We start from the raw sequence: 21,748 nt of genomic DNA, 5'->3' as shown, positions 1-21,748 counted from the left end.
CAAAGATACTTTTTTAAAAGATTTTATTTATTTATTCAGGAGAGGTAGAGAAGCAGAGACATAGGCAGAGGAGAAGCAGGCTCCATACAGGGAGCCTGAGGTGGGACTCCATCTCAGGACCCCAGGATCATGCCCCAAGCTAAAGGCAGGCACTTAACCACTGAGCCACTCAGGCATCCCAAAGATGCTTTTTTCAGATGCTCTTTGTACAGTGAGTTAGAAGCATATAATGATAAGTTAATGATTTTTCAAAATATTGTGATCTTTGAAAAAATAGTGTATTTTTTTATACCTGCATAAATGATTAAGAATTTCCTATCAGTTAGCAAAAGAAATTTTATAACAGACAGATGTGCAGTAAGAATTCAGGCAGGATTCCTGTTTCTTCGGGGTAGCCTATTTTTAACTTTGTAGAGTTCCCATTTAGAAGATGTGTTTGACTTTTTGATTACTTGGGGTAGGAGATGGAAACCTTAAGGCTTAGAGGATGCCTTTCCTACCTTAGAGTCCTTGTCACAGGACCTGGGAAGCTTTAGGAGTTTTGGTGAGTGTTTTAGGCAAGTGGGAAATGAGTATAGCTTCAAAATAAAAGAGTGCCAAGATTGATACGAAATTAAGGAAAATAAAAAATAGAAAAAGTTGAAAAAGGCATATAACTTTCTAAAGTTAATGAGTATACCTTGTTGACCCTTACATACTAAAAAATGAGTTTTTCTTTTTTTTTTTTTCTTTAAAATCAATTTTTAAAAGTATAATTTATATATTGTTTTTAGTATATATGCTGCTGAAGTGAGCAAAGTATAATTTACATAAAATAAAATATACAGTTGGCCCTTGAACAATGTGGGAGTTAGTGGCACCAACCCTTCAATGCAGTCAAAAATTCATGTACAACTTTTGACTCCCCCAAAACTCAATTACTGATAGTTGCTGTTGACTGGAAGGCTTATCAATCTATACAACAGTTGATGAACACATACTTTGTATGTCTTATATATTATTTATTTTATTCTCAAAGTAAGCTAGAGAAAAAATGTTAAGAAAACAGTACTGTACTATATTTATGGGGAAAAAAATCCAAGGGTGAGTGGACTCATGCATTTCAACTCCATGTTTTTCAAAGGTCAACTGTAGGGCCACCTTGGTGGTTCACTTGGTGAAGCTTCTTCCTTCAGCTCAGGTCATGACCTCAGAGTCTTGGGATGCTCAGCAGAGTCTGCCTCTCCCTTGCCCTCTGCCATTCCCCCTGCTTATGCTTGCGCATTCTCTCTCTCTCTCAAATAAATAAATAAAATCTTAAAAAACACAAAAAAGAAACAAAAAACAAAGGTCAACTATACTCATTTCAAGTTTGTAGTGTGAGTTAAGTTTTGACACATGTATGTATTTGTGTAACTGCCATTCAAATCAAGATAATAGAACATGTCCATCATAGCCAAAAGTTCCTTCATCCCTCTTTGCTCTTAGTCTCTCTTCACCCCAGGCAACCACCCGTCTGCTTTCTGTCACTGTAGATAGGTTTTTGCCTATTCTAGAATTACATATATATTCTTTTGAGTCTTCACAGAAGTGCATATTTTTAGTAATTTGACATTTTTTTTATTGCTGAGTAGTTTTCCATTGTATGAATAAGCCACAATCTTTTTATTTTTTTTTACTTGTTGATAGACATTTAGGTTATTTCCAGTTTTTTATATTATGAATAAAACTGCTATGGACATTTGTATTCAATTTATTTTTGTGGACTTAACTTTTTATATTTTCATTTCTCTTGGGGTAGAATTGTGGGTCGTAGGGTTTTCATATGTTTAATATTAGTAAAACTGTCCGTTTTCCAAAGTGATTGCTCCATTTTGTACTTCTTCCAGCAGTGTGTGAGAATTCAAGTTATTCCACATGCTACTAACATTTGAGAGTTGCTAACTGAACACTTTGGTTCAGATTCATTGAGAAATTGTGCTATTTGCAGACTTTTATGACAATTATAAAAGAGATGATATACTTTTAAGAGTTTAGTAATGATAGCTAATTAGTTACCATTTATTTGCAACTCCTGTGTGCCAGGTGTTGTGTTATTGAGTTTACATGGATTATAAGCTGTCATCCTTAAAAGAGTTTTAAGGGATAGAATGTATTATCTTTATTTAACAGATAGGAATCCTGGGCTAGTAGATTTTAGTCACAAGATTTGATTTGTAGTTTGATTTAAATCCTAGATTCTATATTTAATTTTACCTCAATATTTTGGTCTTTCTCTTTCCTTTATAGAAGACAGTTGAGAATGAGTATGATTTGGGCTAATGTCATGGTCTTTGGCTTCTCAAATTAAATTAAGGAAGGTTTAATGATAATTAGAAGAATTAGAAGCCCTAGGGAAAAAATATAGGAGTTGAAGGTTTGTGTGTGTATGTGTATGTAAAAGAGCAAGCATGTTTGCTTTCCAAGAAGAGTCATTAATATCAGTGGCACTTTTTAATGTATTGTTTGAGTTGTGAAAAGTAGGGGAAAATGGTAAAGCTGCAGAATTACTAAAGAGGTAAAGAGGAAAGGCAGGTAGTGGTGAATTACAGTAATTGGTTCAAGAAGCTTGTTTTTATGTACAAGCAACTTAGTTGCTATTGAAATTAACTTGTTTTACCATGTAGGAATCAGCCTCTCGGCATTTAATTTATAATATATCTTAGTTACTGTTTAATTTTATATAATTTAGATTTGTATCACAGCTATTAGGTTGAATTTTAGAGCAAAATTTTTAAAAGAAAAATCTTGGACAGTATGTTTCCAAGTAGACAATGGTGTGAAACAGTGAATATTTTGCAGTCTTCTTAATAAAAAAAAAAGTTGTTTAAAATTTGGGTCCTTTTAATTTCATTTTTTCCCCTTTTCACCCTGTTTTTCAGACATTTCAATCTACGAATGAAGAGGGATACATCTCTTTTCAGTGATGAATTTAAAGTAGAAACATCAAATAAAGTACTTGATTATGATACCTCTCATATTTACACTGGACATATTTATGGTAAGTTGAATCTTAGAATTCTTTTCTTTAGTTTTTCTACACAAAGAAACACACATATTTTGAGGTATAAGCATATATTTCAGAAGGGTGGGATAAGTCCTGAGATTTAAATATGTCATGAAGGGTAATGATCTTTGAAGAATGAATGAACTCTTAGACCTATCTTTATATGTATATTTAATATTGAATTATACAATGCCATACTTCTGAAAAGTATGAAGTGTTGATTCTCTCAATACCTACAAAGTGTTAGATTCTTTAAAAGTTTTTAAATTACTTCTTTCATTTTCTGATCTTTCGAGCAAAAAATTAGCTGTGTTTTATAAGAAAAGAGAAGAAACCGAAAGGGAGACTATAAAGGTCAACTAAACAGCCAAAAATAATATGACAAAGTCATTCGTAGGAAAATCCTTCCAGGGCTATCCTACCTGAATCTATTTGCTGTGTACACAATTCTAACAAATTCTCTTACTACGACTGATTAAGAAGGTACTGGGGGGATGGGGAGCACACTTAACCCAAGATAAAGTTACATTTGACAATTGAGTAGTGTGGGAAGAACAGTCAAAATCTTTAGGAGGTATTAGGGTCAAAATATCATTATAACTGTACATTAATAAATATTCAAGAGAATTCTCAGTTATTAAGACAAAGTTAGCTGAAAGTTAAATTTCATTTCCACATATTTAGAGAAATTTCCACTCAAAATCATAACATTATGAAAAATTGTTTAAAAACTGTTTCTAATTTTTATAATGTCAAATAAATGAGACATTTCTATACTGAGAATTTCTTACTTGTAGATGAAACTTAGTTAATAAATTAAAAGTTTCTTGTACTCTTGTAATTCTGTAAACAAAGGAAAGTGTTTTTCCGTCAGTCTAGACTTTCAATCTCAAACCATAGTTTTCTGTTATTCCTTTGATCATTTATCTTTCTGGGCTGATAACTTTGTAGTGTCTGCCTTTCTTTGCTAGGTGATGGTCAAAAAAAGTACAGGACTAAATGAGTTTGCAGATAGAAATCATGTTATTTAAAATACCAGTGTTTTGGGTTCTTAGCTTCAGTTCTTAGTTAATTCACAGTCGATTAATTAACGTTAATCTACAATTTAGAAACTGTGGAAAGCCTGATACTTATTTTAATGAGAAAATTTTAACAGATAAATTTAACTTTTAACACACCATTCTATTTTCCCCTTCTTAATATCTTTTGATGGTTGGTGCTCAGCTTTTCTTTGTGACTATCTCAAAATACTCTTTTTATCCTGTATTTTCTTTCACAAGAGAAGTATAATTGATGGGACAGTATTACAAATCCAGTATCTTAAAAAGGATTGTTGGTATGCTTTTGTTCAAAATACTTTATTATTTTAAAATGTATTTGTGAAAATAGGAGGCCAAAAGTCTCATGCAGATTGTATCAGGTAGGAAAAGAACTTTTTTATTAATAGTAATTGGAGCAAAAACTCAAAAGATGCTTTATTGTCTTTCTTTCCTTTTTTTTTTTTTTTTTAAGTAGGCTCCACGCCCAGCGTGGAGCCCAATGTGGGGCTTGAACTCACAACCCTGAGATCAAGACCTAAGCTGAGATCAAGAGTCAGACACTTAACCAACTGAGCTACCCAGGCATCCCTCAAAAACCACCCAGGCGCTCCTCAAAAGATACTTTAATATCTTTATTTTTGTAGTGCATATTTTATCAGTGGATCTGCTTGCTTCTTTCTGAATTTAAGTTAATTTAACAATTATTTATTGAATGACTTGAATGCTTGCCAGATACTATGCTTAGATGCTGGGAATAGGTTTGTCAGTGAGACAGATGTTCTGTTTGTCACTGTTGTTATCTAATAATCGTATAGATTTTAACCAAGTACTAGTTGCTAATCACATCTCAAATTCAGCTTGATATATTTTATGTGAAAAGTAATTTCCTCAATAAATTTGTGTTCAAGTTCTTAAAATATGTAAGAATGGCTTTTTGAAGAAGAATGAATTTAACACTTATGTGAAAATTAATTTTTCAAGAGTTTCTTGCTTTCATTAAAAGGTGAAGAAGGAAGTTTTAGCCATGGGTCTGTTATTGATGGAAGATTTGAAGGATTCATCCAGACTCGTGGCGGCACGTTTTATGTTGAGCCAGCAGAGAGATATATTAAAGACCGAACTCTGCCCTTTCATTCCGTCATTTATCACGAAGATGATATCAGTAAGTACTTAAATTTTATCAAGTAGCCTTTTGCAAAAAGGCATATATATAGTTAAAAGTATATAGAGACATAGAAAACCTGAGCTATTTTCAGTCCTAAGCTATTAATCAGGCTAGAAAACATTTTCACAGCCAAAATCTTAGTTTAACGAATAATAGACCTATATAAGGAGGTAATTTCCTTGTCAATCCATGCCAGTCCTACTTTGTTGATAAGATAAAACAATTTCTTCCTCCCTCCCTCCCTTCCTTCCTTCCTTCCTTCTCTTTCGTTCGTTCATTTGAAAGATTTTATTTATTTATTAGAGACAGAGAGAGAGAGAGGGAGGGAGAGAGGCAGAGACACAGGCAGAAGGAGAAGCAGGCTCCATGCAGGGAGCCTGACGTGGGACTCGATCCTGGGTGTCCAGGATCAGGCCCTGGGCTAAAGGCAGGCTAAACCGCTGAGCCACCCCAGCTGCCCGATAAAACCAATTCTATTTGAACTATGAGTCAACCAACTCTGACTGAATTGGAAATTCTGTATTCTGATATCAGCCAGTCATTTAATGCCATAGTGTCTTTGTGTGTATGGCCTTCTGAAGCATCATTATTTTCTTCTTCTTTTTTTTTTTTTATTTAAGATTTTACTTATTTGAGAGAGAGAGTGAGAAAGAGAGCACAAGCAAGGGGAGGGACAGAAGGAAAGGGAGAAACAGATTCCTTGCTGAGCAGCAGGGAACCCAACTTAGGGCTCCATCCTAGCACTCTGGGGTCATGACCTGAGCCAAAAGCAGACACTTAACCAAATGTGCCACCCAGGCTCCTCCTCCTCCTCATTATCTTCTAATGTAAATTTCAGGGGGGAGGGCAGCCCCGGTGGTGCAGTGGTTTAAATAAATCTTAAAAAAAAAATTTCAGGGGGGGATATTTGTGTAGTATTTAAGGAATATTTTAGATATTTTTGTAATTTCTAAATCCTTTGAATCTTTCTTTATGGAATCTTGAAATAATGATTTGATTTCAGCTTGATAAGACTCCAGGTTTATCATGATGGATTTTGTCCTTTACCATGGTTTTTATGTGATGGTGATTTGTTGGGAGAGTTTTCTTTCTGTGTTTTTTTTTTTTTTTAAATTTTTATTTATTTATGATAGTCACACACAGAGAGAGAGAGAGAGAGGCAGAGGGAGAAGCAGGCTCCATGCACTGGGAGCCCGACGTGGGATTTGATCCTGGGTCTCCAGGATCGCGCCCTGGGCCAAAGGCAGGCGCCAAACCGCTGCGCCACCCAGGGATCCCTCTTTCTGTGTTTTAAGAGTAGAAAATGTACTTAGATTTCACTATTTAATTTTACCATTGTCCATATATTTCTGGTCCTCTAATCACAAGAATGCTTCAGTGAAATACCATAGAAATACATTCTTCTAATTTATAATGCTTAAATACTCATGTTTTATTAAATACTCATTTTTTTTTAATACTCATGTTTTTAATGAGTTTTATTTTTGACTGTAGTTAGGCTAGTCTCTCATTTTTTTGCCTGTTTTCCTAACTGGGCAACTTTCTTCTGGCTTCATTTTCCATTCTACAACCAGAAATTTATGTCAGTAATTTCATTCTCACTCCTAATAATCTACTGAAAAGCCTAACCATCTTGGCTTTTTGCTCCATCAGCTCTGACAGTTTCCATACTTCTTCATTCTTTCCAACTGCTTGTTATCTCTGATGCTGGATTGCAATAGAAAATAGAATAATTATTCTAGATAGTATGCATTTATAATATTTAGCTACTTGTTAATTCATAAATTCATTAGTGCTACTTGCCTATATTACTGTTATTATTATTATTATTTTTAATGCTACTGCCCATATTTTTACTCATCCCTGTTTGATTCCTTTTCCAGTTTCCCCTACTGGTATTTCAGACTCTTCTCAAGATCTGTGCTACAGTCCTTCACAAGCTGGAATATGAATTCCTTTGCCTTCCTTTCTTTGTGCCAACAGAATTACTATTTACTTGATTTGTATGTTACTTTGTAATTTTGTTAGTGATTTAATCTTCTTGCAGGTTTTCCTTTCCTATGAGGGTATATAAGTTCTCCAGCTGTGGTTTCTGTTTCTTTTGCTCCTTTAACATTCCAAATGTTATTTATATGTTTTTTTTTTATTTTTTAAAGATTTTCTTTATTTATTAATGAGAGAGAGAGGCAGAGATACAGGCAGAGGAGAAGCAGGCTCCATGCAGGGAGCCTGACGCGGCACTTGATCCTCGGACTCCAGGATCAGGCCCTGGGCTGAAGGCGGCACTAAACCGCTGAGTCACCTGGGCTGCCCAATTCCAAATGTTATTTAATCTCTGGAGCAGATTCTTTTTTTTTTTTTTAAGATTTATTTATTTATTCATGATAGACATAGAGAGAAACAGACAGACAGAGGGAGAAGCAGGCTCCACGGTGGGAGCCCGATGCAGGACTTGATCTTGGAACTCCATGATCGCGCCTTGCAAAGGCAGGCGCCAAACTGCTGAGCCACCCAGAATCCCCTGGAGCAGATTCTTTATAGATACTTAGTGAAATCTTGAAACATTTTCTTTACAAGATTTTCTCAAAATCAAACAAGGCCTTTTGGGAAAGGAGGGAGAGAGGAAGAGAGTAATGGACAGATTTTGAATTCCTGTTTTTATTTGTATTATCAAACTTGATCCTTTACTGATTTACACTTCCCATAAGCACTCTAAACTGTTCTGCCTTTTATGATTTCTATTATTACATCTTCTCTCTCATTTCCTTCCTTCTCCTGTCTACTTGTAAGTAGGTTAAGCATATTCTGCTCTTTTTTCGCACTTTTATTTCTTCCTGTCCTATAATTGCATTTTTCCACTTTGCATCTTCCAAATACCTTCCTTTATGTCAATCTTTCTTTTTCCCCAAAGATGATGAGTTAGCTTGAAAGATCAATTACATTGGATGTGACTGAGTTTACTGTTCCTTTTGGCATTTAACTTTACCATTGAGTTCAGCTATTTTTACTTCTAATAACATACTAATAATATGTATGTTCATTAAAAGAAAAAAAACGGATGTTCCTGCTAAGGAGATCTTTTCACATTATTATTATATACCAATAGTAGTATTAGAGCTTAGAAATAGTGATGTTTAGAGTGATTTTGTTTATAATATTTTCAACCACTTAAAAATGTAAAAACCTTTCTTAGCTTGCATACCAAACCAGACAATGGTAGTTTGTTTTCCCCTAACTCACTTTTAGTTGGCTCTTTAACCTCTCTGGGTAGAATACCTAAGGTTATAATACTAGTAGTAGTAGTAGAACAGTTATTACTGTTTAATGTGTCCCTGGCATTATATAAGGTTTTTTGCTTGCATTATTTCATTTAAACTGCATAATAGGGATCCCTGGGTGGCTCAGCGGTTTAGTGCCTGCCTTTGGCCCAGGGCGTGATCCTGGAGTCCCGGGATCGAGTCCCACATCGGGCTCCCTGCATGGAGCCTGCTTCTCCCTCTGCCTATGTCTCTGTCTCTCTGTCTCTTTCTCTCTCTCGGTGTCTCTCATGAATAAATAAATAAAATATTTTAAAAAATATTAAAAAAGATAAACTTCATAATAACACTAAAAGTGTAATAGGCACACATATCCCCCTCTCCCCAGCTTTATAGGTAAGGAAACTTAAGACTTAGAAAACTTATGTCACTAGATTATGGATCTTGTGTTCTTAACCATGTGCTCTTCTGCTTTACTCATGGAAAAAGCTTAAATTCTAACATTACTCCAAGGGGTTCTGGGGCTTTTCTGAAGTCTGTAAACCTCTCTGAATGATACATTTGCATCTCTTGTTATTTTGAGCCAAATTCTTTCCTCAGTGGATGTTCTACTTTACAACTAATTAAAAGGGAAAGGCTGTTCCTTTAATGTATGTTATTATTTTCTTTCTTTTTTTTAATATTTTGTTTATTTATTCATGAGAGACACAGAGAGAGAAAGAAGCAGAGACCTAGGCAGAGGGAGAAGCAGGCTTCCTCTGGGTAGCCCGATGTGGGACTCGATCCTGGGACTCCAGGATCACGCCCTGAGCCGAAGGCAGATGCTCAACCCCTGGGCCACTCAGGCATCCCTGTATATTATTATTTTCATGTAATTTGCTTAAGTGCCAATAATTTATTTTCACAACTAAATTACGTGTGTGATTGTTTAGATCATTGTGTATATGCCTGAGTGAATTTAGTATCCTGTATGTGTTATTCTCAGCAGAAGCAAATGATGGGTGAGGTATACCAACTTGGGTAGGGGTTCTGATGAGAACTTGGCTACCCTTCATTTAATACCATTTATGCAACTGTAAGCATAGATGTATGAAGCCACCATGGAAAATGATATTGCTGTTCATTAGGGGAATATGGCTTCTGAGGCAGGATCAGAACACAGAAACAGTTTCCAGTGAAATGTTCAATAACTTCTCTAGGCATTTTGATACTCACATATGATGGTGATAATCACATGTTTTTATCAGCTTAAAATTCACACTAGTTCAATTCTGTACTTAGGTAGTAAAAAGCACTTTTTCCTAGGAGATAGAAGTGTCAACAGTTATGGCAAGGTAAGAATACCATTTAGTCTTTTCTTCATGGTTTGTAAATTTGGAGATTAGATAGATAATCTGCATAAGCAATCTTGCTATCTTACATATTTATATTCAGACATTAAACTAGGAATTCATTGATGTGGATATAACTGGTTTTGGCAGCTTAGGGAGTCTTAGAATCATGGATTTAAAGGTGACCTTATAGATCAACTAGTTTAAAGGGTTTCAGGGCTTAATTCATTTGCTCAAGCTCATAACAAGTTAGTGGCAGACATGGTAGGGAAAAACACAAGAGGTGTCAAAGAAGTGAGGCATGCCATATGTATGAGAAAGGAGTTAGAAGGGAAATCAGGATGATGCACTAGAATAGCTTTGTGACCTTATGGGAAGGTCTTACTTTTGTAATGCTAGTAAGTAGGTTTCATTTTCTATGTATAAAATGAGGGTGTTAGACCAGATTCTTTTTAAAAAAAGATTTTATTTATTTATTCATGAGAGACACAGAGAGGGAGAGGCAGGCTCCTGCAGGGAGCCTGATGTGGGACTGATCCCAGGACCCCCAGGATCACTCCCTGAGCCGAAGGCAAATGCTCAACCACTGAGCCACCCAGGAGCCCCTAGACCAGATTTTTAATATCTCTTATCTCTTCTAAACTTGAATGATATCTAACTACTTTTCCTCTAGAGCTGGAAATATTTTTTTTTTAAAGATTTTATTTATTTATTCATGATAGAGAGAGAGAGAGGCAGAGACACAGGCAGAAGGAGAAGCAGGTTCCATGCAGGGAGCCCGACGTGGGATTCGATCCCGGGTCTCCAGGATCGCACCCTGGGCCAAAGGCAGGCGCTAAACCGCTGCACCACCCAGAGATCCCTAGAGCTGGAAATATTTTTGATTTTGATTATCAAATGTCTATATAAAATGTTTTTGCATGTGAATGAAGTAGAAGTGTATCCACCACCATTAACATTTTTCTTTTAAACAGTTGCATAATATTTTATTGTTTCATTGGTGAATATATTATTTACCAACCCATCAACTGAGTGGACATTTAGGTTGCTTCCCCTTTTTTGCTATTAAACATTGCTGTGGTATATATTATTTTCAAAACTGCTCATATATAAAGTATACTATCTGATCATTTTTTGGCTTTTTTTTTTTTTTTTTGGCATTTGTATACATCTGTAAAACAATCACCATACTCAAGATAGTGTATATATCCATTGCTCACAAAAAGCTTCCTTCTACTCAGTGTAATCCTTCTCTTCTTCTCAACCCGTCTTTCCTCAGGCACTAAACTGCAGGCTAGTTTACATTTTGTAGAATTCTCTGCAAATGCACTTCTATATTATGTACTCTTAAAAATATTTGGTTTCTTTAATTTAGCAGAGTTTTTTTTGAGATTCATCCATATTGTATATATTAATAGTGCATTCTTTTTTGTTGAGTAGTATTTCATTGTGTGGAGAACATGTTTTTGCATTTGTCTGTTGATGACCATTTGGGTCGTTTCTGTTTTTAGTTATTAAAAAAAAAAGAACTCTAAAGCTTTTGATAAACTCATCAACTATTGATTGTTTAAAGATCATTTTACATATTATCATATGTAAAATTTTGTAAAAAGACAAGAGGATGAAACAAATACTAAGGACTTTTAATGTTTTGGTCTAATACCTGAGCTCTAGAGAGGGGATATTTTGGAAATTTAAGATGAGCCTGTGGAAGCAAGAGAGCAGAAGGAACATTCATCTTAGGTGAGTTGTGTATAGATTCTGTCTCCCTCAAACCAATACTCATACTTCAAAATGCAGTTCAAAGATAATCTCCTAGAAGCGTTTTCTGGCCCTCTCTTGACTGCTGTTTATGTATTGGTGAGTCCTCACTGTGTTTTGAATCCAGCAGTTTACAGGTCAGTTGTCCATATGATTGACCTCTGGTAAGAGTTGAGGAAGGAAAATAGCTGTTGACTGGATGAATACATTAAGTTCAACCAGTATTTAACTGTTCATTAACTGTGGATGATTTCAGCAACACTTAACACTTAGATAGTTAATATTTAAATGGATACTTGTTTATATGTCTAACACACCAACTAGACAGTAAGCTCTTTGAGGGTCCATACTCTGTGTCTGTTAATTTTTGTGTCCCTGATATTTGGTAACTGATAGTTTTTTCCTCTCATTATTTGTTTTGTAAATAAATTAGTGCAAATAAGAATAACATTGACGTACAATTAGGAAATTTATGTGCATACATGCCTTAATTTTGAACAGGGTCTATGTTATAGTGATCTGTAAAGTGCTTAGAGATTTAAAACACACTTTCATGTAGAAACAGTTTTAAGTTGCAGACAGTTCCTAGTTATTGCAGGTGGAATGAAGGCTAAAAGGAGATTATTGGAGTCAGTTTAGAGGTCTTTGGTTAATGGATGACCTTTGAAGTGGAATGGAAACCAGCTGCTGACTGAAAAATTAAATTCAGAAGTGTTTATTGATTTGTGAATGTACAGGAAGGATTAAGACTTTAAATCCTTCAGGGGAATTTTTAATCAGTAATCTAGTCGGAATGTGATAAATGCTTAACGAAAGTGTCACCAAGGCACTGAGGATAGTGCAACCTCAAGGAGCCTTAAGGATAGATACTTAGGAAGACTTCTTGGGGGAGGTGGCATTTGACTTGAATCTTGAACATAGGATAGACTTTTGGCTGTTAGAGATAAGAATCTCTGAAGACAAAAGAAAGGTAGCTATTACTCTGGCTGTAGTAATATTTGTTTTTAGCTGCCACAGCTCAGGAACTCAGAAAGGAAAGGAAACTGTCATCTTCTTTGGCCCTGACTCACCTGTTTTCTGTTTATAGGGGTATAGTCTCAGATTTAATGAATGGAAATGATGGTCATGTTAAATCAGTATATTACAAGTTTTCATTACAAGTTTTATTTTTAAATTTTACAGGTTTTACAAGTTTTCATTACAGGTTTGATTTGTAAGTTTTACAGGTTTTAATGATTGATTAATTATTTTAAAAATTTGAGTGTAGTTGATTAATTTGTTAACCTTATTTGAGTGCCTAATTTGTATAAGACGCTTTTAGATACTGCAGACACAGAGATTCTTCTCCTAATGTATCTTAGAATCTAGTGATTCTATTTATAATTGATCAGAATAATGGAGCAGCATTGCTCCTGTTGACCTGATGCCCATGATCCTACCTGGCCCCCACCACTAATCCTTAGAAACCAGAAATGGAGAAGGACATGCCTGGCCCAGCTTCCCATCTCTGTTTCCTGGGAGATCAGTGTTAGTGCATGTGGAAAAAGGGACCACCTTCAGCTTCCTCTCCTTCTCAGGGACAGTCAGGGATTGGGTACAGGTGTTTGGGAGAAAGGGACTCCTATTCCCTGGAATTAGAAGAGAGAAGGAGATTTGGGGTCTGCCCTAGCCATTCTTTGATTCCTCCAAACTCATCTTCTGTCCTAAAAAAAAAAAAAAAAAAAGAAATAGCTTACTTCTTCCTTTCACTGTTCTTCAATGAAGTGAATCCTTGTTGATTTTTGGCAACTTTAGGAATAAAAGGTATTTTTGTGGGCAAGGACCTACCCACCTACCCTCCAGATATTAACAAAACCACTTTTTGTTCATTGTCTGTGAAGTCAATCTGTTTTAAATTCAATTAAGATAATAAAAGTTAGATTATTTCATTGGATTTGGTGATTCTTAGCATGTTATTGGAGAGATTACACCAAATTTTTTTTTTAAAGATTTTATTTATTTATGAGAGAGACAGAGACAGAGAAAGAGAGGCAGAGGGAGAAGCAGGCTCCATGCAGGGAGCCCGATGCGGGACCTGATCCCCGGACCCTGGGATCATGCCCTGGGCTGAAGGCGGCGCTAAACTGCTGAACCACCCAGGGATCCCTGATTACACCAAATTTTGACTGTGAGAGTGTCATCTCATAACCAAGGCCTTGGACTTTGCAATCACATTTCTAATCTGCCAGTCACACAGAATGTAGGGGAAGCCTTACTGGGAATAGTGAGGATGCAAGGGGTTGCAAGGTCTACACTAGTTAGTATGTAGTGAAAAGTGGGTGTTTCATGCACCAGTTCTGTTGGACAGAAATCTGAATGGTAAATATTTTCTTCTTCCTGGAGTGGATGATTGAGAGTTAACCAGAACTATTTCCTGCTTGAGGTAGTATCACAATATATGTATTATTTATATTTGCTCCTCCTACAGCAAAACAAAAGCAAGCAGTTGGCATGCAAAAGAACTGGAAGAAAGGCAATAGATTTAAAGCCTATCTTTGTTTTAAATAGGCTGAATATTCTACACCAATGATTCATTCTTTGTTAAAGAATATGCTGTTTGGCCTTTTCAGAGGAACTACAGTGCATCCTATGATTTAGCATCACAATGAGGGCTTATTCATTAGTTGAACAAAGGCTTTTTCTAGAAATGGGGATTATATTGTCAGTAATTTTAGAGGGAAAATGTCATTGTCCATTTTCATAGTTAATGTGGTGACCAGGGAAAATAGGGTCTTTTAGAAGTTTTGAAAGTAATTGGAAAAATTTTACACTTGATTCCTTTTTTTTTTTCCCCCCTGTTGGGACAGTTTTGTGCTAACAGAATTTGAAGCATATATAATACAGTTTTGTTGGAAATAATCTGTTTACCAAGCTTTCAAAAGGAATGTCTGTATCTAGTTTATTATATATAAAATACAACTTGTAAAGAGATAAAACATTATATTTTTCTTTTTAGATACTCTAATTCTTGATGTTTCTAATATTTTAGAATATGGTGTGCTAAATAATAGTTTTATTGGTTTTTATTCCCTTATACATTTATAAATAATAATTAGATTTTTAGTATTGAGATTTTTATTATATTTAATATGAAGGTATTACTATTTGCATATTAAAAATTTTAAAGGTTGAGAACAATTGTAATTTTCCCATATTAAGATCACTTTGCATAGTTTCTGCTGGCATGGTCAGTTTTACTGCCACTACTAACGTGCCTATAGTTACCTGGATAAGTAGGATTGAGAACGGACTCTGGAAATATAGTGTCATTGCTAGGTAGCAAAAAGGAACTGCTGGAGCTTATAGACTATTCTTTTTGAGTGAGAATATTCATAGTTACCAGTTTTCTCTGGGCCCATTCAGTTGCAGGGATGTAGGTAGAGGGTTCATTTAAACAGGATTTGGGTGAGAGTTGAGATTGAGGGGGCAAGGAACTTTTAAGGCAATATAGCAAAGTAGTTATGATAATAAGGGACTACTGGATTTAAGCAGAATAAACAGAAGAAAGAGAATATCCAGTGATAGTGAACAAGGTGGTAACATTGGTAGATTGAAAGATCTTAGTGGTGTTGTAGGACTGTTGGAGAGAATTTTCAGAAAAAGATAATTGGTGGAAAGAAAGTAGGATGTGCAAGTTGAGGTTGTAAATGGGTTTCAGTTATTAGTAATGACAGATTCAAAAGAATGACTGTGTAAGTGAGAACTTGATGTAGGATAAGATCACTGGAGAAAAGGTAGTGTAAGTGTACTGGAAAAATCATCAATATTAATGCTGAAGTCACTCAGAATTATGTCGGGGTGATGTCAGAGAGAGTGACAATGAGAAGCTATAAAAATAAGGAAATAAAAGGAAGTAATGACTTGGGGGCAGCAAATACCTAGAAGGAGTTAGAGTAGTTGGTGATACAGTCTCATGACTATAAAAGCTAAATAACAATGAGAATAGTCCTGATGGTCCCTTTGGCAGAAAGTGGTAGATGGTTGTGAGTGTTTAGTGACATGAGGGGCAGGGGAATGTTTTCTCAAGAACAGGAAGAGTTCTTGGATTCCACCTTGATTTTTGCTGGAGTTCTCCTGATTGAGTCTCTTGACCTCGGCTAGATGATGGACCAGAGGAGATGATTTTCTGAAATATAAGTATTCTCTTGGTTCCAGCCAAATGCAACTTATTGAGGTGTGTTGGGGCAGAGCAGTCTTATTTTAGGCAGTCTTTTTACCCTGGGGAATGATGGCCTGCAAGGTGGTGATTCTGTTCTTAAGTTTCTGCTGGCTTCCTTCCAACTGCTGCTGTTAGCCTATAGGTGGTGTGCTATTATATATTATTTGACTTCTGACTGTGGAGAAGTGGTAGGAAGAAATCAATTCTAATATCGGCTTCATATACAATGTCACAAATACGTATGTGTGTGTATACCTGTATATGTTATTTTATACTTATAAATATATTAGCTTTATATATTTTATTGTGTAGATGAGATACCCATTAGACAGTAGTTGAGTACCGTAATAATAATGTTCAAATGCTACAAGTCAAAACCACAATGAGATACCACCTCACACCAGTGAGAATGGGGCAAATTAACAAGGCAGGAAACCACAAATGTTGGAGAGGATGCGGAAAAAAGGGAACCCTCTTACACTGTTGGTGGGAATGTGAACTGGTGCAGCCACTCTGGAAAACTGTGTGGAAGTTCCTCAAAGAGTTAAAAATAGACCTGCCCTATGACCCAGCAATTGCACTGTTGGGGATTTACCCCAAAGATACAGATGCAATAAAATGCCGGGACACCTGCACCCCGATGTTTATAGCAGCAATGGCCACAATAGCCAAACTGTGGAAGGAGCCTCGGTGTCCATCGAAAGATGAGTGGATAAAGAAGATGTGGTTTATGTATACAATGGAATATTACTCAGCTATTAGAAATGACAGATACCCACCATTTGCTTCGACGTGGATGGAACTGGAGGGTATTATGCTGAGTGAAGTAAGTCAGTCGGAGAAGGACAAACATGTTCTCATTCATGTGGAGAATATAAATAATAGTGAAAGGGAATATAAGGGAAGGGAGAAGAAATGTGTGGGAAATATCAGAAAGGGAGACAGAACGTAAAGACTGCTAACTCTGGGAAACGAACTAGGGGAGGTGGAAGGGGAGGAGGGCGGGGGGTGGGAGTGAATGGGTGACGGGCACTGGGGGTTATTCTGTATGTTGGTAAATTGAACACCAATAAAAAATAAATTAAAAAAAAAGGAAAAAAAAGGAAAAAAATAATGTTCAAATGTTCAGCATCAGTGCTAATATATTGATGACAACAGAGTGCCAGTGTGTCTAATATTATTAATAATATCTGAAAAGTATATTTTACTGGATTACTATATAATAGAGGCTGCTGAATATGTATAAATAAAGATTTTATTTATTTGAGAGAGAGAGAGAGAGAGAGAGAGAGAGAGAGAGAGAGAATGAGCTCAAGTGAGGAGGGAGGGAAAGGGGAGAGGGAGAAAAAAAGTCCGTGCTGAGTAGGGAGCTGGACTTGGAGCTCAATCCCAGGACCTAAATCATGACCTGAGCCAAAGTGAGGCAGCCAACTGACTGAGCCACTCAGGTACCCCCCCTTAGTATGTTTTGAATGGAGGTGTATCCTAATTCCTGTCGTGGTCAGATTATATTTGTTATTTCTCAAATTTGAATAATATCAAGGATATCAACTGATTTATATGTTGAAGTAATATAATTGAACTAAATTATGTATTGAAGCAAAACTGTTATTTTGACATGTTTGTTATGTGGTGGACTTAAAACCATATTGCTAACAATTTCACAGCTCTTTCTACTTTTTAAAACTGAAAATCTTGCATTGAGTAAATCTTCTTAAACTGTTTGAACAGTGATAATAGCACATTTCTCTAAGTATGTGAAATATTTTATCAGAGTGTTAATAGAGTTTACGAGTTTCTGTCTTCAGCTGAAAGTGGAATTATTACCATGAGTATAGTAAGTCTTCAGCTTAACTCTGTGCCTGATTTTTTTTTTAGGGGGGGTGGGGGGCAAAAGTTCTATCTGGGGATGAGTGAAAACTAGTTATAAATGAAAACATCAGAAAGTGACAGTAACTACTAACACTGCTAAAGAATTTCTGATATGCTAGTCTGAGATTATTTTGGTACTGTCTGTGATTGGAAAAATTTGCCAAATGCCATTGAAGAGCAGGTATAAAATCAGTTTTTCTTTCCTTGACAAACGTTTTCACAATGTATTAAGGCAGTGCTAACTGCATTATCAAACAGTCCCCAAATTCAGTGACAAAATGTACTGAAAGCTCATTTCTCATTATGTAACAGTTTAATGTGAATATTCCTCATCAGACAGCTTTTCACAGTTCAGGAATTCAGGGTACTATTTCATACTTTCCCAGGTTGTCTCCCACTAGCAATTCAGAAGGGGAAAAGAGCACGGAGGATCATTCTTGTGCACTTCCCTACTGCTCACATTCCTTCAACTTGAACTTGGTTATATGTCACACCTAACTTGGAAGGGAGCCGGGAAATTCAGTCTAGCTTTATATGCAGGTTGATGAGGACCTATTGGTCAGTGGCTGCCAAACTATGCCAAGAATAATTTTTTTTTTCAAATAAGATTTTTGAATAGTTTAAAAACTTTTTTTCTATTGGTTAAGTGATATACTGATATGAAGGGTTTTGGGACATTTATGTATTTTGGTAAACAAATTTGGTTTTGGTAAACAAATTATCCCTTTGCCCCCATATTCTTTCTTTTCTTCTTTCCTTTCTTCCTTTATTTCTGATAGTGATGAGGTGTGTGGGATGGGGAGACCAGGTATAGTAGACATTTAGGGAAAGTTCATCTGAAAATTGATAGTAATGATTTAATCACAGGGCTTGTCTTTTGAAAGGCTAAGTTAAATAGTTTTTTATTTGGGAGTGGGATCTCAGTGTCCATGCTTGTGTGTTTCTGTTCATGTCTCTGTGTGAGAGAGAGCAGTTTGGGCTTGGGGGTTATTAAGATGGTTTCAAGAAATGTCATGATAAAATCAGAACTATAGTTTAAAATAGTTCTTTTTTAAAAGTTTTTAATTTAATTCCCATATAGTTAACATATAGTGTTATATTAGTTTCAGGTGTCAAAATAGCTCTTTTTTATGTGTGTATTGGGAGATGTCTAATTCAACTATAAGAATTTCCTCAAATGGTAAATATACATTTATTTCATTGAACTTAAATTTGCCTATGGTAAGTGGTAAAATAGATTCTTATTAACTAAAATACCAACGTAATAAACAAATCTAAATTAAGGCACTACAAACTGACCCATTTATGACAAAATAAGAGCATAACATGCTAATTGAATAGTAAGTTAGTTGCTTATCACATTGGAACAGAAACTAAACTTTTGAAAGAATATAAATTAGTTTCATCCATTTTATATGACAAAATATTTTGTGAGCAGTAACTCAGTGCATTTTTTTACTTATCTGCCTAGTTGCTGCCAGGGTCAGCAGAAGGATTCCTCCTTATACACGTTGTTATCTTAAATAGATAAACCATTTTCTTAGCCATGAGTTAAGGGAAAACTAAGTCAAAGAATCAGTTAACATTCTTAGTTACTGGAATTTGGACTATCCTGGTATGGGGGTAAAATAAAATAGCACAAAATTATGGATATAGAAATGATATTAAACTATGAACTTGATTTTATAATAACAATTAAAATAAGTAACAAAATTCCAAAGGATCAATGTGCTATTAACTGGAAAAGATACTTAAGTATGTGTGTAAACTTGCCTATGAGTATGACTGTATATTTTTTATTTATTTATTAAAATATGTGTTCTTGGCATGGAGGAACTTCTTCACCTGGTGGTTCAGGCAAACTAGACTCCAGTAAGAATCTGGGCAAGGCTCATTGGGTATTTTCAGTTAAAATTACATTATCAGAGGAAGGTATTGTGATGATTATAATCCCAAGCCTTCTAAAAGGTGATAATTGAAAATCTGGGGATATTACATTGGAAAACTTTTCAGCCTTTGTGGTAGATACTTATTAGATACATGTTATTGGGTGGTGGTGTGTTTTTACTTTCCCAAAGTCAACCTTTGAAATGCTAAAATAATAAACATACTAGGTTTTTTTTTCTCATTTGGTATTTCAGTTGTATTTTCCACTTTGAAGTCATTTGAATTTGTTCTACCTCTTTTAGTCTTGATTTTATTTTGAAAATTTTACACTTAAAAAAAAAGTTAAAGGAATTGTGCAGTAAACATATATATCCTCCTCCCAGATCTGCCATTAAAATTTTTTTTTCTTTTTTTTTTTTTTTACCCTTCATACACTTCTTGGAGAACTATTTGAGAATAGGTTGCAGACATCATGAAACTTCACTGCTAAACACATCCCCTAAAACACACACTCCCTAAGAATTTTTACATTTTCATAAATAGCTACAGTAGTATTTCACCCCTATAAAAATTAACACTAATTCAGTAATATTATTTACTACTTGTCTATAATAAAATTTCTCCAGTTGTCCTAAAAATACATTTGTTTGCATTTGTATATTATGTCTCTTTTAATATCTTAATTACCAGGCTCCCACACCCTTAGTTATCAACTTTTTCTGTTTTTTTCTTTAAGTGACATTGCCATTTTTCACATGTCTAGGTCAGGGACTTATAGGATATTCTGCATTTTGGTGTATCTGATTGTTTATTCATGATGAGATTCAGTGAATATATTTTGTTAAGAATATTGTGTAGGGAAAGATAGATATTCCTTACTGCATCACATCAGGAGGCACATATCTTTCTACTACACGGGCTTATTAGCTTGATCATTTGGTAAATGAAATGATAATTATTATATCTTTAGTGTGAAGATACCACTTTCCTTTATAAAGTAATAAGTAATCTGTGAGGTGATACTTTCAGAGTCTATGAATATCCAGTAACCCCATATCTTTCACTCAGTGGTTTTAATACCCATTAATGATCCTTACCTAAATCACTTTATACTTGTGGAGTTATAAAGTGGTAACTTTTTAACTCTATCATTTCACATTTATTGACTGGAATTTTATAGCTTTTGCAGTCTTGACCTCTGATAAAAAAATCTAAAGTTTAAGTCAGAGCTGTTAATATCAGTAAATGTAGGTTGTCCTGTAACCCCTGTCTCTTAACTGCCAGATTAAATTAGTATTGTACTATTTAATTAGTATTCCAAAGAAATAGGTCACTAGTATCCACTTCAGGTTCTAGATTTTCTTAAGAAACTACCTGCAGTATTTCTAATTATAATTCTTTGTACTATATCTTAAGCTACTTAAAAATTTTTCAGTGCTTCCCTTCTCACCCATGTCTCAGTATTTTATTTTGATAGTTCACTGAATTATGGTAACTTGATTAAATTATAAGACATGGTCATGATTAGGGAGAACCCTAACAAAGAAGAGGTATGTGAAATTTGAGAGAGTGAAATAAATTTTTAAATGACTAAAATGGAACAGCTATCTAGAAATAGAACCAATTCAGTTAAGGATTAATTAATCACTGTTTAATTATAAAGGGAAAACAAATGATGATAAAATAGTTATTGGCTTATAAAGCATTCAGTTGAGTTACACCTGGAAGAAATTTAAACAGTCTTTTTCTGTGCCATGGAACATGTTTGAAGGACACTTTTCCTTGTGGCCAGTTGGTATTCATTGAAGGAATTCAAGCCAAATAGAATATTATATTAGTCTAACTGTAGTTCAGATTGAGGTATACATTTGCAGCATAGGAAACTTAATGTATTTGGAGGGAAAGTTATAAATTACAAAATGAAGTAAATTGCAGTATTAACATATTTTATATATCTGAAGTGGGAAAGATTGGGAAAGTTAAACCTAGAATGAAGAATGATTATTGTCCTTTTTTAGAATTCCCAAATCATCTATATGACGAAATTGTAGAAACCAGTGGTATTTTATTGAGGGAGAACTTATGAACCTGCCAGGTTTTAAATTATAATGCTCAATAAGCATGTATGGCTTTTCGTTAATTTTGAGTTTTTCATTTGTAGGATGATTAGTAATCTCTAAACATGTAATAGTAATGACATTACTTTTTTGTG

General features: G+C 35.0%; 1 protein-coding gene across 1 annotated transcript in view; it reads left to right on the top strand.

Moving 5' to 3' along the window:
- Positions 1–21,748, top strand: part of ADAM10 (ADAM metallopeptidase domain 10) — a 126,594-nt gene that overhangs the window by 49,163 nt on the left and 55,683 nt on the right. The window contains exons 3-4 of the mRNA XM_072808864.1: positions 2,901–3,019; positions 5,069–5,227. Coding sequence (XP_072664965.1) covers positions 2,901–3,019; positions 5,069–5,227 — 278 coding nt within the window. The remainder of the gene's footprint in view (positions 1–2,900; positions 3,020–5,068; positions 5,228–21,748) is intronic.

Source organism: Canis lupus, chromosome 32, assembly GCF_048164855.1.
Source record: "Canis lupus baileyi chromosome 32, mCanLup2.hap1, whole genome shotgun sequence".
NCBI classification, from domain to species: domain Eukaryota; kingdom Metazoa; phylum Chordata; class Mammalia; order Carnivora; family Canidae; genus Canis; species Canis lupus.
This window is presented reverse-complemented; position numbering and strand designations above follow the sequence as displayed.